Raw genomic sequence first — 18,536 nt, 5'->3', positions numbered from 1 at the left:
ATGTACGCCGTATGCCGATTGGTTGGGAGGAAGAAAGCGCCTCTGTTGGGGTTTCCGGAAAGGCGGACGTGCTGAGTGGCGGAGGACAGCGTCCACAGGCGTCAAACGGCTCTGAAGTAAGTAATCCCCTGGCAGGGAGGGGGCCTTCTCGTTGTTTTTGACTGTCGTCAAGTCATCTTTGCCTTACGAAGAAGTTGGGTTGGAAGAGAACCCATGGCGAATCCAGTCCAACCCCCTCATGCCTTCATGCAAGAAAATCACCACCAAAGCTCCCCCGACAGATGGCCACCCAGCCTCAGTATTAATTAATTAATCTATATAAATAAAAACCACTGGACGAATTGACACCAAATTTGGACACAAGACACCTAACAACCCAATGTATGTCCTTCACTCAAAAAAATTGATTTTGTCATTTGGGAGTTGTAGTTGCTGGGATTTATAGCTCACCTACAATCAAAGAGCATTGTGAACCCCACCAACGAGGGAATTGAACCAAACTTGGCACACAGTTCTCCCATGACCAACAGAAAATACTAGAAGAGTTTCGTGGGCAGTGTCCTTTGGTTTTGGAGTTGTAGTTCATCTACATCCAGAGATCACTGTGGACTCAAACAATGATGGGTCTGGACCAAACTCTACATGAATACTCAATATGCCCAAGTGTGAACACTGGTAGAGTTTGGGGAAAATAGAATCTTGACATTTGGGAGTTGTAGTTGCTGGGACTTATAGTTCACCTACAATCAATGGGCATTCTGAATCCCATTTTCTGTACCCCCCCCCCCAATCCCATTTCCCAAATTTTGGCAAACCTGATTTTAAAAAGCCCTTGACTGGGGAAATACAGGGAAACCTAAAACATAGTCCATTTGTGTTGTTGAAGGCTTTCGTGGCCTGAATCACTGGGTTGCTTGAGTTTTTAGGGCTGTATGGTCATGTTCCAGTAGCATTATTTCCTGACGTTTCACCTGCATCTGTAGACCTATGAAGACGCCAGCCACAGATGCAGGCGAAACGTCAGGAAGGAATGCAACTGGAACATCTACTTCATCACACTAGTGAATCCACTTTAAATCTGGTTTCTGCCTCCTGCAGAATTATGAGGCTTGTAATTTAGTGAAGCTGTTCAAGGCTCTTCTTTAAGCTACAAACCCCAGAATTCTTCAAGAGGTAGCAACCAGATTTAAAGTGGATTCATTCTCTAGTGTGATGAGCTCGATGGTCATATAGCCCAAAAAACTCATAGGAACCAAGTCAATTTGCCCCCTTGATCTCTAGGGCAGTGTTTATCAAACTGTGCTCCTCCAGGTGTTTCAGACTCCCAGAAATTGCAGCCAGCTGTTATAAATTGTGGGAGCTGAAGTCCAAAACATCTGGAGGAGCAGTTTGAGAAACTCTGCTCTAGGGAACATAGCAAGGCCTATTTAACTTTTTAAATACCCAGATTTGGGACACATGCTGGGAAAATGCAATCCTTGGAAGTTCCCATGCCAAGGTAATTCCTCACCTCTCCAGTTGTTCATTTCTAGTATACTGTTGACCCTCCACATTCACATTCTTTTTTTGTAGGTTTCATTATTGGTGACTTTGTAGGTGTAGCTTAACTAGCTTGATCTCTTTGCCTACTTCTTTCAACCTGGCACTATGAGAAGTGGGATTGAATATCTGGTTGATGCAGTATTATTGTACCAAAGTTAGAAAGAGAGTGACAGGTTCACACTGTTGGCAAGAGAGGAGACTCAGGGAGGAGCGGAGTGAGGAAGTGAATCAGCTGCCAGCTGCTTAAATTGGTTTCTGTGTCCTAGGAAGGAGGAGGGGTTTTGAAAATCTGACTGGGGCATCATGGTGCCAAGGTAGGAACAGGAAATATGGACCAGGGATGTTGGTGGGAAAGGAGTCTGTAACACACATGATTTTGTGGGGAGTGGGAAAGACTTCAAAAATTCAAGTTTTTGCTTTCACTGGAATATTGCAGCCCTAAACCATGTGCATGCGGAAGGTGGGCTTTAGTGTTAGTAATTTGAAAAATACTGCTAAAACATTCTTGTGCTGGACGGGGTTGCACTCCCCTTGAAGTCACAGGTCCGCAGTTTGGGAGTCCTCCTGGATTCATCACTTACACTTGAGGCTCAGGCGTTGGAGGTGTCCGGGTGGGTCTTTGTGCAATTGAGACTTGTGCGCCAGCTGCGACCATACCTCGCAAAGGCTGATCTGCCCGGGGTGGTCCATGCCTTGGTCACCTCTAGACTGGACTACTGTAATGTGCTCTACGTAGGGCTGCCCTAGAAAACTGCTCGGAAATTCCAACTAGTCCAACGGGCAGCGGCCAGGATGTTAACTGGGGCTCCTTACAGAGAGAGGTCAACCCTCCTGTTTAAGGAGCTCCATTGGCTGCCGTTTATTTTCCGAGTCCAATTCAAGGTGCAGGTGCTTACCTACAAAGCCCTAAACGGCTTGGGACCTGCCTACCTGCGTGACCGCATCTCCGTTTACGAACCCACGCGCTCCCTTCGTTCATCTGGAGAGGCCCTGCTCGCGATCCCACCTGCATCGCAGGCGCGGTTGGTGGGGACGAGGGACAGGGCCTTTTCTGTGGTGGCCCCCTGACTTTGGAACACCCTCCCTAAAGACATTAGACAGGCCCCCACACTGGCAGTCTTTAGGAAGAATTTGAAGACCTGGCTGTTCCGATGTGCCTTTCCAGAATAGGAAACTCCAGTAAGCACGTTATTAGAGTCCCAGAAGCACTTTACCAGAACTTTAAGATTCTCTGCACACTGCACTTTGCATCGAGTCCTTCGGGAGATGCTAGTGGGGTACAAATAAAGTTTAATAATAATAATAATAATAATTCAGGATGTTGCCTAAATTGTGTAGATAATACCAGTTGCAGTATATTTCATGTCTGTTTTTGTCTCATTCTAAGGAATAACATAAAGCATACAGAAGAAAGGGTAACCAGAAGATTTATGTGATCTCCCAGTAAGCTGCACTAGTTAAGACAATGGAAGTATTTCCAGAACTGTATGACATATTCCAGGGAGAGGTAAGTGTTGTAACTTTGACGTTTTAGAGTGAAACAAGAAGAAACATTATGGAAAACATTGTAACAACTTTAAGAACTGTTGTTGTGTTCTGTAATTTCTAGCATTACAACAGTGAAGTTCTGTAATATATGCTTAGATGTACAGAATGTACCGAATTACTCACTGATTCAGTATCCATGATACCTTTTTCTGGATGTGTTTCTGGGCCTTTCCCAATCCTCCAGTGCAATTCTGCAAAATGCTTTTGGTCCAGGTCAAGTCAAAACAATAGGGTCACTGTTATCTACAGGTTCAGGTATTCACTGCGGGTCTTGCAACATAGCACCCACATTATACTGTGATTGTTTCTGATTAAAATTGCCAGGAAGTGTGTACAAAAATGCAGCATGACAATACAATCCTATGCATATCTGTTCAGAAGTAGGGTCCACTGCATTCATTTGTATGTGCACCCAAGCAATCATGTATAGACAGAGGTCCTCCTGGTCAGTCGCAAGGCCAAACAGGGTATAGGGTCGCAACCTGTGCTGGATGGGGTTACACTCCCCTTGAAGGCACAGGTTCGCAGCTTGGGAATTCTCCTGGATTCATCACTGAGCCTGGAATCCTAGGTTGCAGCGGTGGCCAGGGAGCTTTCACACAATTAAAACTTATGCGCCAGCTGTGCCCATACCTTGGGAAGTCAGATTTGGCCACAGTGGTCCATGCTCTCATTACATCCAGGATAGACTACTGCAACGCACTCTACGTGGGGTTGTATTTGAAGACTGCTTAGAAGCTTCAAATAGTCCAACGAAAGGCAGCCACGTTAATAACTGGGGCGGCATAGTGGGAGCATACAACTCGCATGTTATGCCAGCTCCACTGGCTGCCAGTTTGCTACCGGGCACAATTCAAAGTACTGGCTTTGGTCTATAAAGCCGTAAACGGCCCCGGCCCAAATTACCTGTCCGAACGCATCTCCCTCTATGAACTATCGCGGAGATTAAGATCCTCCGAGGAGGCCCTGCTTTCCATCCCGCCATTGTCACAGGCACGATTGGTGGGGACGAGAGAGAGGGCCTTCTCGGTGATTGCTCCCCGGCTATGGAACTCCCTTCCTGGTGAGATCAGGTCGGCCACCTCCCTCCTATCCTTTAGAAGGATGGTAAAAACTTGGCTGCGGGACCAAGCTTTCGGGACAGGGCAATAAAGTGGCAATAGGAAAGATGACCAGGCCAATTAGACTTGACGCGGATGACAAGGATGGTCTTAAATGGTGTATTTTAATATCTTGATAAATGTTTTTTAATACTTATGTATGTGTATGTGAATTTGTGTCCTGGCATTGAATGTTTGCCGTGTATATGCTGTGCTCCACCCTGAGTCCCCTTCGGGGTGAGAAGAGCGGAATATAAATGTTTTAAATAAATAAATAAATAAATAAATAAATAAATAAATTTGCAGTCTGAGGAAATAGCAAATGGTTCTGGAGATGGTGAAGGGCTACAATTGTACAGGGTGAGGCAGCATAACTTCCTTTTTTAAAATGTGCACCATTCAGTCGGTTGAAGACGTAGCAAAGTGCTAGTGGTCTTGTTCGAGAGGTAGGAGTATAAAGTTTTGTCCTGACACAGTTCAGTTGCCATCATGCGTTGGAACAGCGAGGAGCGTGCTTTTGCCACTGAGGCCTACTTTTCGAGCGGATTTGGAGTGGCCGGCCCGCTCTCTAGATTTGGCCCCTTGTGATTTTTTTCTATGGGTTTTTTTGAAATCCCGTGTTTATGTGAACCGTCCAAGGACCCTACAAGATTTGAAGACCAACATCCAGGAAGAAATTGCCAACATAACGCCTGCTATGCTGGCAAGAGTCATGACAAATGCCAGAAATCGGTTTACTCAGTGTATGGAGGATGGGGGACATCACCTACCTAATTTGATCTTCAAAACTACGTAAAACAAAACTATAGGTATGCACCTACATTATATAAAAAAATTCTAATTCATACAATGTGTTTTATTAAGTTTTGAAAAAAGGAAGTTATGCTGCCTCACCCTGTACATAGATGGTTTTGTGTTCAGTCCGTGATGTATTCACATTTAAAAAGCAGTAGCCTATGATGGCAAAGACCCTGGAATTTTGCTAGTCTAAGCAGATCACATTGGAGCTGGTTGTGAGTTTTCTTTATTATTATATGGAAATAATGCTGCAAGTGTCACTTTCTTTTATCACTAAATTATATTGTTGTTTTTGCAGGTTGCTTCTGTAACAGATTATGGAGCATTCATCAAAATTCCAGGAACAAGTAAACAAGGTTTGAGACTGAGTTAGATTAATTATATTGTGGTTCATAGTGCATTTTTGTCAGCATGGTAAATAAATAGAAAAACTAAATGAAATCAAAAGTGATTACAGCCCCCCCCCCCCCCCCCCGCATTTGTGGGTTTGACATTCACAGTTTTGATTATTCCTGGGTTTGTTGACCCCCTTCCTGAGATCCAAGATTGCTGTATGCACTGTCACAGGGCAGACCTTGGACTCTGGGACGGAAAAACACCAGAAATCCCAACAGCTGCTACCAACCACTTGGGCTGCTGGGCGAACGTGTGCCTAGAGGCCTCGGGCTTTGGGTGGGTAGTGATCCCCTTTGCCAGTCATCTCTGGACTGGCAACTTAATGGGCTTCTGTATGTGGATGATGGGCCATCACTGACCTCTGTGCTCCCTGGGTCTTCAGGGGAGGCGCAGCAACAGCACTCTCACTTGGCATTTGTTTCCAAAAGTTCATGCAATGGCAGGCTTCTGGAGGTGGTTGTCAGGCCATTGCTGTCATTCTGCCTTCCCCAGGTCTTTGGAGAGAGGCAGAGCAACAGCGATCTCCCTTATCAATCTCCTCTGCTGATGCATAGGCTTCAGAAGGAGGTTGGCGATTCCCATTGATGCTGCTTTGCTGTCCCCACTGTTTTGGAATGCCAGGACCACAGCATTGCTCTCCTGAAGGCTGGCACATCTGATTGGGACTTTGGGAGGAGGAAACAGCAGTGACACCACCCACCATCATCCATGGTCCTCAAAGCAGCCAACTTCAGGAGGCCTTCTTCCTCTCAAGGAATGGGTCATCTGCAGGGACTTTTACACAGCGGCCCAGGATTTGGAAATGCAATGGGACTTGTGGTCTTTCACCCACCCCTTTCCCTCAAGATATGGGGCTGCTGGGTGGATGTGCAAGGTGTGGCCCCAGGCTTTGGGAGGAGAGAGGTTGGTTGTGATTGCTTCTCCCTCTTCTTTTTCTTGAGGCTCGGGCTGCCTTGTGAATATGTGGAGACCTGCCTGCTGGCTCCACAATGAAGCCTGGCTGTACTCCTAGAGATATTGGTACTTCTTCCACTTTCACAGGGTTTCTGTGCCCCTCACCCCCACAAATGTGAAGGGCCAACTGTTGTTTCTTTTTAGAGCACAAACTCATAGTAGTATTTCACTTTAGTGTGTGTACCATTTGTACTTTAAATCTTTCCAAGAGGAACAATCTTTTCTGTTGTATCTCTTTTTAGGCCTTGTACACAAAAGTCATATGTCACATTGCCGAGTGGATATTCCCTCAGAGCTGGTGGATGTTGGTGAAAAAGTGTGGGTGAAACTGATTGGAAAAGAGGTAAACTGCTGCTCCATTTTTGAGTGTCTGTTAGCTAGGAAGGGTTTCACAATTAAACCAAAGTACAAGAATGATTTCAAAGTAAAGTTAAATTATCTGTGGATTTTCTGGACTGAAGAGCATCAGATTGAAACTTTAAAGTTTGTTATAGTTATTTTTTTGTATGTATATGTGCCTTCAAGTTGCCTGTAAGGTTACAGTGACCGCATACATGTCACATGTTTTCCCCGTTCATTTTTAATTGTTTCAGTGTTTAATTCTGTTTTGATGTGTGTAGGCTTTTTCTTCGTTCTTCCATTGCTGTTTCCATATATTTTCTAATGGTGCAAATAATACCCTTGGTTGTAATTGGAGTATGTCAGTTGCAAAGAAAATAGTCTAGATCTCTCTATGGTTTATATGGTGAAATTCTACAGCGTAAGGTCTAAAAGTCCTCAGTAAGACATTAGAAACTAAAATAGGTGGCTTAGTCAGATTTGAAGGAGAACATCAGAAATTCACAAATCTGTTTTGGCCTTTTCCTACCAACACGTAGAATAATAGAATCCTAGTGTTGGAAGAGACCTCGTGGGCCATCCAATCCAACCCCCTTCTGCCAAGAAGCAGGAAAATAGCCTTCGACCCCCCCCCCTACAGATGGCCACCCAGCCTCTGCTTAGAAACCTCCAAAGAAGGAGCCTCCACCACACTCCGAGGTAGAGAGAGAGTTCCACTGCTTTTTTTTTTTGTCGTGTCAGGAGCAACTTGAGAAACTGCAAGTTGCTTCTGGTATGAGAGAATTGGCCGTCTGCAAGGACGTTGCCCAGGGGATGCCCGGATGATTTGATGTTTTTATCATCCTTGTGGGAGGCTTCTCTCATGTCCCCGCATGAGGAGCTGGAGTTGATAGATGGAGCTCATCCACCTCTCCCCGGATTTGAACCTGCGACCTATCCGTCTTCAGTCCTGCCGGTACAGGGGTTTAACCCACTGCACCACTGGGAGCTCCACCACACTCCGAGGCAGAGAGAGAGTTCCACTGCTGAACAGCTCTCTCTCATGTCTCCAGGGTAGCAAAGAAACAAGCTTGTTCCCTCCTCCCTATGACTTCCCCTCACATCCTGATCCCTGGCCCTCACCATGTCTCCTCTCAGCTTTCTCTTCTGCAGGGTAAACATGCCCAGCTATTTCAGCCACTGTCTTCTCATAGGGCTTGTTCTCCAGACCCTTGATCCTTAGAGTCGCCCTCCTTTGGACACAGTATTTCAGCTTAGAGTCAACATCTCCCTTCAACTGCGGTGCCCACTGTGATTCCAGGTGTGGTCTGACCAAGGCGGACTAGAGGGGGAACATGACTTCCCTGGATCTAGTCACTAGACTCTTATTTATGCAGGCCAAAATCCCATGTATTCCATGGGCAAACACTGGCTAAGAGTCTGTAACGATACTAAATGGATATCCTCCAGAGTATCATAGACAAATGATGTTGTATTTTAATTTATTGTAATAGTGAAAAAAGAAATGAAAGAATTATTGCTATCCAGGATGTTATTTCCCTTTCTCTCTACAACATCTTGACCTGAGCATCATGGTCCTGCTGTTGGGTTTGAAAACTGCAGAAATCCAAAAGTATATTTTCTTCTTTTTCAGAAGACAGACAACAAGCTGAAATTTTCTCTTTCCATGAAGGTTGTTAATCAAGGAACTGGGAAGGACCTCGACCCCAACAATGTTGCCCTTGAGTAAGTGAAATATGTCCAATTCAAGAAAACAGAATGGATGAACTTCTACATACCATTTGTTCTCCCTCTGCCCTCTTTTTCTAAATTCTTCCTGCTGTATGTTGCTGCTATCATTGTGGGTTGTCAGGATCTGAAGATTTTGATACTTTTATGTTTATGTCGAATGATTTGAGAAATATGGTTTAAATTATTTATTATTTATTTTATTTATTATAGTTACAGGGCATAGAGTTACAGCCTGTGTTGGATGGGGTTACACTCCCCCTGAAGACGCAGATTTGCAGCTTGGGTGTGATCACTTAGCCTGGAACCCCAGGTTTCTGCTGTGACCAGGGGAGCATTTGCACAGTTAAAACTTGTGCGCCAGCTGCGCCCATACCTTGGGAAGTCTGACTTGGCCACGGTAGTCCACGCTCTAGTTACATCCCTTATAGACTAATGCAATGCGCTCTACGTGGGGTTGCCTTCGAAGACTGTCTGGAAGCTTCAACTGGTCCAATGGATGGCAGCCAGGTTGCTAACAGAAGCGGCTCTCGGAGCATACAACCCCACTGCTGTGCCAGCTCCACTGGCTGCCGGTTTGCTACCAGGCACAATTCAGAGAGCTGGCTTTGGACTATAAACCCCTAAACGGTTCTGGCCCAACTTACCTGTCTGAACGCATCTCCCCTTATGAACCATCGACGACTCTACGATCGTCTGGGGAGGCCCTGCTCTCGGCCCCGCCTTCGTCACAAGCATGTCTGGCGGGGACAAGAGACAGGGCCTTCTCGGTGGTGGCCTCTCGGCTATGGAACATCCTCCTCAGGGATATCAGAACAGCTTCTTCCCTTTTAACATTTTGAAAAAACTTAAGACATGGCTTTCGAGCAAGCTTTTGCAAGTACAGAGTAGCAGATATAAGATAATAAAACAAACATTATGGGACTAGACAATGTTTTAGTACAGATTTCCTAATGAAGTATGTTTAATTGCTGTTATTATGATTTTATGTATGTTAATGTTTTTAAATTGTACTTGCTTGTGGCATTGAATTTTGCCTTGTAAACCGCCTCGAGTTGCCTGAGGGCTGAGAGGGGCAGTATATAAATACAGTAAATAAATAATGGCTATGAAAAGCATGTAGCAGAGCTAAGACAACCCAAAACAATGTTCATAGTCCTCTTTCTTCAGCTCAGGAAGAATTAGATGGAACTATAAGAAACATTGCAATATACAATGCAACATAGAAATTATGTCGATAGAAGCCTTAGGAGGCCACTTTTAGTATCTGAATCTTTGAATGACCCTTCTGTCAATGGAACCAGAGTGTCCTCCCCACGGTTCTCCTGTGAGAATGAATACTCTTGTTATTTGTACACAGTCAAGATGCCCGAAGGAAGCAGTCATTCAAGGACTATACGAGCCAGAAAATTACTCTAGAAGCTGTCCTAAACACAGTTTGCAAGAAGTGTGGTTGCCCAGGTATGTTCAGGTCAACTTACTCTCGAACACATGCTTCACCATAGTTATGCTGTGTGGTTTTTGAAAGTAATGTCGGAACTTCTGGCTTGTATCCATAAAAAAGTCATTGGATTGTTTGCCTTGTGTTTGAAGTGCATTGACTAAGTGTTGCAAGTAGACTGGATAACTCTGCGTCTAACCAATATCACAATATTGTTTGGAGAATAAACAGCTTTAAAGGATGAGCGATATAACAAAATATGTGACATTGGGTTTGAAATGCAGGTTAACTATCCCTTCTCCAGAAATCAGATATTTCAAATACTCCAAAATTGTAGTCCGTTCTAAAATTGTCCACATGAGTGGTGGAGATAGTGACACCTTTGCTTTCTGATGGTTCAGTGAACACTATGTTATAATGTTACTTACAGACTATGTGTATGAAGTATTTACGAAACATAAATGAGTGAATAGTAACGACAGGGATAAGTGTAATGAAGCCTGTTTTGTAAATGAAACTGGCACTTTACTGTTTACATTTAATGCGATAATTAATTTCATTGAGTATCTTGTGATAGGAGCCCCCGGTGGCGCAGTGGGTTAAAGCACTGAGCTGCTGAGCTTGTTGATCGAAAGGTCGCAGGTTCGATTCCGGGGAGCGGCTTGAGCTTCCGCTGTCAGCCCTAGCTTCTGCCAACCTAGCAGTTCGAAAACATGCAAATGTGAGTAGATCAATAGGAACCGCTCCGGCAGGAAGGTAACGGCGCTCCATGCAGTCATGCCGGCCACATGACCTTGGAGGTGTCTACGGACAACGTTGGCTCTTCGGCTTAGAAATGGAGATGAGCACGACACCCCAGAGTCAGACATGACTGGACTTAATCTCAGGGGACTACCTTTACCTTTACCTTATCTTGTGATATGTTGTTCAGAAACATGCAAAATATCAGACTTAAGCTGAATCACTGAAGATTTCAGACCTAACATAGCATGCTGAGATGCAACTCTAGGCTCAGTTGGAATATTGAGTATGTAAAAAGCAGAACATAAGCCTATCTCAGGCCCCGCCTATCTCCGTGATCGCATCTCCTTCTAGCTCTAAGATCTTCTGGGAGGCCCTCCTCTCGGTCCCATTACCGTCTCAAGCGTGGTTGGTGGGGACGAGAGAGAGGGCCTTCTCAGTGGTGGCCCCCCGTCTCTAGAACGCCCTTCCAAAGGAAATAAGACAGGCCCCATCCCTCCCCTCCTTTCATAAGAGCTTGAAGACCTGGTGGTTTCAACAAGCCTTTGAAAATGACCAGTTCTAACTCAGCCCCACACATTGTCTAATATGGCCTTATTCTTCCTACCAGTTAACCAGATTCTTTCCTCTAATCAGCCCCGGAATGAACAGCCACAGACCCGGACCTAATATTATTGTTGCCTGCCATAGCATTGCGCTTAATTCCCGGGCCCCTAGAATTTTTGGGCTTGCACAAATCTTGGCCCGGCCTTTAAAAATTTTAATTGCCTTGAACAGGCAGGATTACTTTTAATATATGTGTGTTATGGCGACAATTTTTATGTTTATATTTTGTTTGTTAATCTTATGGTTATGTTGTTTTTACTCTGTATGTTTTGTGATATTACTTGGGAACTCCTCTAAGTCCCCTTGGGGAGATAGAGCGATATATAAATAAAGTATTATTATTATTATTATTATTATTAGTAGTAGTAGTAGTAGTAGTAGTAGTAGTATTGGTAGCTTCTGATCTGGCTATTAAAATGTTCTATCCTCACATCCACTGTGATGCTAAGGAAGATGCTGAGCCTCAGGCATTCACTATGGTACTAGAACTACAGGCAGTCCCCAAGTTTCAAACAAGATAGGTTTTGTAGGTTTATTCTTAAGTTGAATCTGTTTGTAAGATGGAATAGGGACATTTTAGAGAGAGAGAGAGAGAGAGAGAGCAAGTGTGCTAGCTTTGAATAGCCCAAGGAAGGGTTAACATCCCTGTGGCATTTGTTTTGCAGTCTGTGCTCCTGATCAGAAGATCTCACCTCACGTTCTGTCCTGTGTTCATTGGATTTTGAATAAGTTGGCTTGTTTTGGAAACAAAGATTGGAGGCCCTTTCCCCGCTTGATAACAACTCTTCCAGGAGAGGATTTCCCTTCCAAGGGGAAATTTCTCTCATTTCCTGTTGTCTCACACCTGTTCTTAACTATGAGTCATTTGTAAGTTTGATGTTTATATCTCAGGGGCTGCCTGTACTGAAAACTGATACCTGCAGTCTAGTCTTGATGGATAGTGCTATACAGAAGCCTATGCTGCAGTGCTGGGGGCAAATGAGTATCTGGAAGTTTTTTTTTGACTGCCGGAGCTCATGATATCAGGTTGATTCTTGCAGGTAGAAAGAATGAAGATCCTGTTGGGATATTTTAAAGCCTGTGTGGCTGGGCTCTTTAGAATACATTGGTGAACTGCAACTTTCAGCACAACGAATATTAAAGAATTGAAATATTTATCCTGGGGATGTGTGAAATATTGTCTTACTTTAAAATATGCATCTCACATTTAAGGTCATTTCGCAAAAGATTGCTTCATGCAGCCCGGAGGAACCAAATACACTCTTATACCAGAGGAAGAAGAAGCCCTTCCAGAAAACAAAAATGAGGCTCATATATCTGAGAATTCCGTAAAGAAGAAGAAGAAGAAGGTAAAATAAACCTATCTATATATATAAAAATGTTCTGTGCGTAATGAGTACCTTAAAAACAAAAGAACCAATGAACGAAATCACACCAAATTTGGCAACAAAATGTCTCACAACTCAAGGAGTGACCATCACTCAAAAAAAAATGATTTTGTCATTTGGGAGTTGTAGTTGCTGGGATTTATAGTTCACCTACAATCAAAGATCATTTTGAACTCCATCAATGATGGAATTGAACCAAACTTGGCACACAGAACTTCCATGACCAACAGAAAATACTGGAAGGGTTTGGTGGGCATTGACCTTTAGTTTGGGAGTTGTAGTTCACCTACATCCAGAGAACACTGTGGACTTAAATGGATCTGGAGCAAACTTGGCACAAGCACTCGATACGCCCAAATATGAACATAGATGGAGTTTATGGAAAATAGACCTTGACATTTGGGAGTTGTAGTCACTGGGATTCACAGTTCACCTACAATCAAAAAGCTTTCTGAACCCCATGAACAACAGAATCGGGACAAACTTCCCACACAGAACCCCCATGACCAACAGAAAACACTTAAGGCCATCCAATCCAACTCCCTTCATCAGGGCAAGAAAACGTAGTCAAAGTCCTCCTGACAAAGAGCCATCCAGCCATAGATATAGATAGATATGATTCACACACACCGAGATATAGTATCATAGATTTGAAAGGGACCCCTAAAGAAGGAGAATTCTATATTGCATGTTCCAGTGTAGGCAAACCATACAATCTCCACATCAACACTGACAAAGAAACAGCAAGAAATACTGTTTATCCACAAGCAGAAAGACATTACATACATCAGAAACCAACACTTTCTCATTACTTTATTTTCCAGATCACCAGACTGGACCATAGCAACGCGTGGCAGGGGATGGCTAGTTTATTATATGCTTACAGTTGTTTGCTACAGTGTGTTTGGGCCATATTGAATTGTATGGGTTTTACTGTGAATTCTGTTGACCAACAGAAAACACTTAAGGCCATCCAATCCAACTCCCTTCATCAGGGCAAGAAAACGTAGTCAAAGTCCTCCTGACAAAGAGCCATCCAGTCATAGAGATAGATAGATAGATAGATAGATAGATAGATAGATAGATAGATATGATTCACACACACACAGATATAGTATCATAGATTTGAAAGGGACCCTTAAAGAAGGACAATGGTATGTTCCATGTTCCAGGGTGGGCAAACAAGACACTCTCCACATCAACACTGACAAAGAAACAGCAAGAAATACTGTTTACCCACAAGCATAAAGAAATTACATATATTAGAAACCAACACTTTCTCATTACTTTATTTTCCAGATCAACAGACTGGGCCACAGCAACGCGTGGCAGGGGACAGCTAGTACTTATTGAAAAGATGCACGAGACCTGAGAGTTGACAGTGCTAGACATTTGGATAGTTAACCGTTCTGATGGGAAATAAGCTTAATAATATGAATGAGCTGGGTTCTAATTATTCTACCTGCGTGCATTTTTATAACTGATCTATGCTATAAGATAGTTGCAGATATCTATAGCTTTCTGGACCTCCAGAATTCCTCTCTAGGTCAAAGCAGGAGAGATCATTTACCATTTTTGGACACACTTGCTTGGGTCTTTTGGTGAACCCAGAAACTTGTTCATTATTTTTCCAGTTTCATTTCCAGGCAGCACTCAGCCTGCATTTCAAGCTCATGACTCAGGAATCAGTACAAATCAAGGCTAATCTTGGTTTAATCTGTAGATTTGCCTCTCTTTGCTTTATATACTGTATATACTAATTTATATACTAGGTTACAGTTGTATTTTTATAGTTTTCTAGCTTGGGTACCTGGTGTTGCCCGAGTTATTTGAAAATTTCAGCTATTTAATTGTACAAAATGCATACTGTGGTGGGCAAACTACAACTCACATCATGCCAGGTTCACCCCGAGAAACTCCATCAGTCCTTAAAGTTTGTTACGTTGGGCAAGTTTGCTCTAGAGATGCATCATCGGTGGGGTTCAATGTGCTCTCTGGCTGCAGGGTAAACTGCAACTCCCACTATGGTGAGTCAGTCATAGAATCATGGAGTTGGAAGAGACCTCATGGGCCATCCAGTCCAACCCCCTGCCAAGAAGCAGGAAAATTGTATTCAAAGCACACCTGACAGATGGCCATCCAGCCTCTGTTTAAAAGCTTCCAAAGAAGGAACCTCCACCACACTCTGGGGCAGAGAGTTCCACTGCTGAACAGCTCTCACAGTCAGGAAGTTCTTCCTAATGTTCAGATGGAATCTCCTTTATTGTACTTTGAAGCCATTGTTCCGCGTCCTAGTCTCTAGGGCAGCAGAAAACAAGCTTGCTCCCTCCTCCCTATGACTTCCTCTCATATTTATAAAAATGTCTCCTCTCAGCCCTCTCTTCTTCATGCTAAACATGCCCAGCTCTTTAACCTGGGCATTAAAGTCCCCTCAACCCCCTCCAGTAGGTTGAATTAGTCATGGGAGTTCTTTGTGCCAAGTTTGATCCAGGTCCATCATCGGTGGAGGTCACCGTGTCTCTGCTTGTGGGTTAACTACAATTCCCAGAAAAGGAAGTCAGTTCTCCCCTTATCCCTCCAGTAATCAAATGTCAGGATATCGGGGATGTGTGCCGTTTGGTCCAGATCCATCGGTGTTTGAGTTCACAGTGCTGTCTGGATGTAGGTGAACTACAACTCTCCCAAATCAAGGTGAATTTTCCCCAAAGACTTTCAGTATTTTCTTTCTGGGGCCTCTGTACGCCAAGTTTGGCCCAATTCCATCTTTGGTGGCACAATCAAAACACTCCTGAAAGATGGCCATCCATTTCTTCCTTATAGCAACCCTGGGCTATAATATCTACAATAATAATATCTATATATCTAGCATAATAATATCTTTAAGTCAATAATAATAATAATAATAATAATAATAATAATAATAATGATAATGATAATGATAATGATAATAATAAGTATATGATATCTATATCTCTGTAACAATAATATCTACATGTCTATAATAATATCTATATGTCTATAATAATAATGTCTATATGCCTATAATAATATTTATAGGTCTATAAAAATCTCTATATGCCTATAATAATAATATCTGTCTGCTAATAATATCTATACATCTATAATAATAATATCCATATGTCTATAATATCTATGTCTATAATAATAATATCTATATACGTATAATAATATGTATACATCTGTAATAATAACAACTATATAATATCTAAAATAATATCTGTATGCCTATAATAATATCTATAGGTCTGTAATTATATCCATACATCTGTTCCCCTTTTTGCTTGAAAGGTATTTAGCCCTGTGGTTCTATTTTTTATCACTTTTATACTAATTTATGCAATAATTTAGATACAAAATAAATAAATAACATCTATAATAATAATACCTACATGACTTTAATAATATCTATATGTCTATAATAATAGTAACAATAATAATAATACCTATATAATATCTTTGAACTGGGTTATATGGCAGTGTGGACTCAGGTAACCCAGAGCCCTTCCACACATCCATATAACCCTTTGGCCTCGAGGAGACTGAAATGGGGCCTACATAAGGTTGACACTTTGCCACTTCAGTTGTGTATTGATAGCTTAGAAACCAGCTCTTCCTCTTTTCTTTCTTTCCCATTTCTCCACAATGGGTCATAGCAGTGCGTGGCCAGGTACAGCTAGTATTTACATAAAACAGTAATTTAAGATAAGGCTGTCCAACTCTGATTAAACCATTATTCTAATGTTTCAATGTAAATGTGCTTATTTATCCTTCCAATAATAATAGGGTAAAATAATAAATTTAATAATAATAATAATAGAGTAAAATAATAGAAATATAATAATAATAATAGAATAAAACAATGAATATGATAATAGAGTAAAACAATGTAAATATAACAACAACAACAACTAAAATGAATGTGAAATTTCTGCTTCATGGCAGAAAGGGTTGGGACTGGATGGCCCACAAGATCTCTTCCAACTCTAAGATACTAAGATTCTATGAAAATAATAAATAACCTTGACTCAAATATAAGTCGAGGGGGCTTTTTGAGCCTCAAAAAAGGGCTTGGAAATATATGGCACTTTCCATCATTTTGTTGCTGAGGGTGTAGATAAAAGCTGATGCTGTAAAATACAATACAGCTTGGGAGTGATCCTGGACTCATCGCTGAGCCTGGAACCCCAGGTCTCAGCGGTGGCCGGGAGAGCTTTTGCGCAATTAAAACTTGTGCACCAGTTGCGCCCGTACCTCAGGAAATCTGATCTGGCCACGGTGGTCCACGCTCTTGTTACATCCCGAATAGACTACTGCAACGCACTCTACGTGGGGTTGCCCTTGAAGACTGTTCGGAAGACTGAAGGCGAACGGCAGCCAGATTGCTCACCGGAGCGACATACAGGGAGCATACCACCCCCCTGCTGTGCCAGCTCCACTGGCTGCCGGTTCAGTTCCGAGCACAATTCAAGGTGCTGGTTTTGACCTACAAAACCCTGTACGGTTCCGGTCCAGAGTATCTGTCCGAACGTATCTCCCTCTATCTCCCACCCCGGAGTCTGAGATCATCTGGGGAGGCTCTGCTCACGACCCCACCACTGTCACAAGTGAGGCTGGTGGGGACGAGGAGCAGGGCTTTCTCAGTGGTGGCCCCTCACCTGTGGAACTCACTCCCCAGGGAAATCAGGGCATCATCATCCCTCCTCGCCTTTAGGAGGAGGGTGAAGACGTGGTTATGGGACCAGGCCTTTGGGCACTCTGGCAATTAAATTAGACAATCAGGCGAGCAAGACTAACAGGACTGATGAAATGGAACGAAAAATTAGATCTATGAGTTAGCGAACGCTGACCATGTAAGAGGTGAAATTGGGTTTGTATTGGTTTTATTGATTTTATTGATTTTATGGTTATAATGCATGAACTGTGGCTAACTGTGAATTGATGTAATTTTGTGTATGATTGTTTTATGATGTAGGCATTAAATTGTGCCTTGCCTTTGTAAGCTGCCCTGAGTCCCCTTCGGGGTGAAAAGGGCGGGGTAAAAGAACCCCAAATAAATAAATAAATAAATAAATGTAATAAATGAGTGTTAGAGAAACATTTCCTGATACTTTCTTTAACAGGGAAAAAAGAAACACAAGAGCAAAGTCCCTTCTGAACTGGAAGTTTCTGACAGTGATGATTTAGAGGGTGGCAGCCAGTCAGCCAGGAAGAAAAGGAAAGTGGCTGTAAAAGCCCTTAAGAAGAAGAAAAAGAAGCACCATAAGAAGAAGCACAAGGATTGAGAAGCACCGAACGGACAACAGGTCCTCCTAACATAGCATGTATTTCTTGTCCCCATTGGGCTCCCATCATCAGCTGGAAAGAAGAATCGCTGAAGCAGAGAGAACTGCATTTGCAGTCTTTCTGACCATGCTGTCCTTTTCCTCTTGGGTACAAGTATTCCTCAGGTCAAGGATGGGTCCTGGGCCTCACTGTTGTGACCCCTGAATCTACAACTCTTTCAGCATGATCCCCTCCCCCCCATTGTTCTCAAACACATCTGCAGCAAAAAGCAACTTCACCAAACCTGTAAAAACATTTCCAAATACCTTCTTCAAGCCCCAAAGATCTTCAGGCATATTTCAGCCAAACAGCTGTATTCCAACCATGATGATAATGGGAATACATGGCATCTTTTCCATTTACCATTTTGGCAGAGATACTGCCAGTGAGCAGTATGTTATTATTTGGGCTCTGTTGAAGGCAAGGGCTCATGTGCATTTCGTTGGGTGTCAGAGGATCAGAAAAGTGACCTCTTCAGTTGCCAATCCTTGCTTTCCATTACAGCTGTTTATAAATTTGCTTTTATTCCTGAACTGTAACCTGTACAGTAGGTCCGGTATGCAATAATAAATGCAAAACTTTTGATGGAAAAATATTAAAGTGGTATGTGGC

The 18,536-nt window shown here is 42.9% G+C and overlaps 1 protein-coding gene across 2 annotated transcripts; it reads left to right on the top strand.

The window, feature by feature from the left end:
• The first annotated feature begins 11 nt into the window (after positions 1 to 11).
• Positions 12 to 18,524, top strand: ZCCHC17 (zinc finger CCHC-type containing 17). Of its 2 annotated transcripts, XM_060784692.2 has the most exons (9): positions 21 to 116; positions 1,809 to 1,856; positions 2,930 to 3,049; positions 5,287 to 5,344; positions 6,581 to 6,681; positions 8,311 to 8,402; positions 9,766 to 9,866; positions 12,406 to 12,542; positions 17,723 to 18,524. In XM_060784692.2, exons 3-9 carry the CDS (start codon positions 3,008 to 3,010, stop codon positions 17,882 to 17,884), a joined length of 693 nt encoding a protein of 230 aa, XP_060640675.2. In that variant the 5' UTR covers positions 21 to 116; positions 1,809 to 1,856; positions 2,930 to 3,007; the 3' UTR covers positions 17,885 to 18,524. The 2 variants fall into 2 exon arrangements, with proteins under 2 accessions (XP_060640674.2, XP_060640675.2); XM_060784691.2 differs by lacking the exon at positions 1,809 to 1,856 and having other exon boundaries at positions 12 to 116.
• The last annotated feature ends 12 nt before the right edge of the window (positions 18,525 to 18,536 follow it).

The sequence above is a fragment of the Anolis sagrei genome, chromosome X (genome assembly GCF_037176765.1).
Source record: "Anolis sagrei isolate rAnoSag1 chromosome X, rAnoSag1.mat, whole genome shotgun sequence".
NCBI classification, from domain to species: Eukaryota; Metazoa; Chordata; class Lepidosauria; order Squamata; family Dactyloidae; genus Anolis; species Anolis sagrei.
The sequence above is the reverse complement of the archived record's forward strand: the minus strand, read 5'-3'. Positions and strand labels throughout refer to the sequence as shown.

Bases quoted from the DNA above. Each gene is read 5' to 3' on its own strand.
- ZCCHC17 (XM_060784691.2), top strand. From the start codon at position 3,008: ATGGAAGTATTTCCAGAACTGTATGACATATTCCAGGGAGAG. The intron at 8,403-9,765 runs GTAAGTGAAATA...ATTTGTACACAG, and splicing joins CCCAACAATGTTGCCCTTGA to TCAAGATGCCCGAAGGAAGC. The intron at 12,543-17,722 runs GTAAAATAAACC...TTTCTTTAACAG, and splicing joins TAAAGAAGAAGAAGAAGAAG to GGAAAAAAGAAACACAAGAG.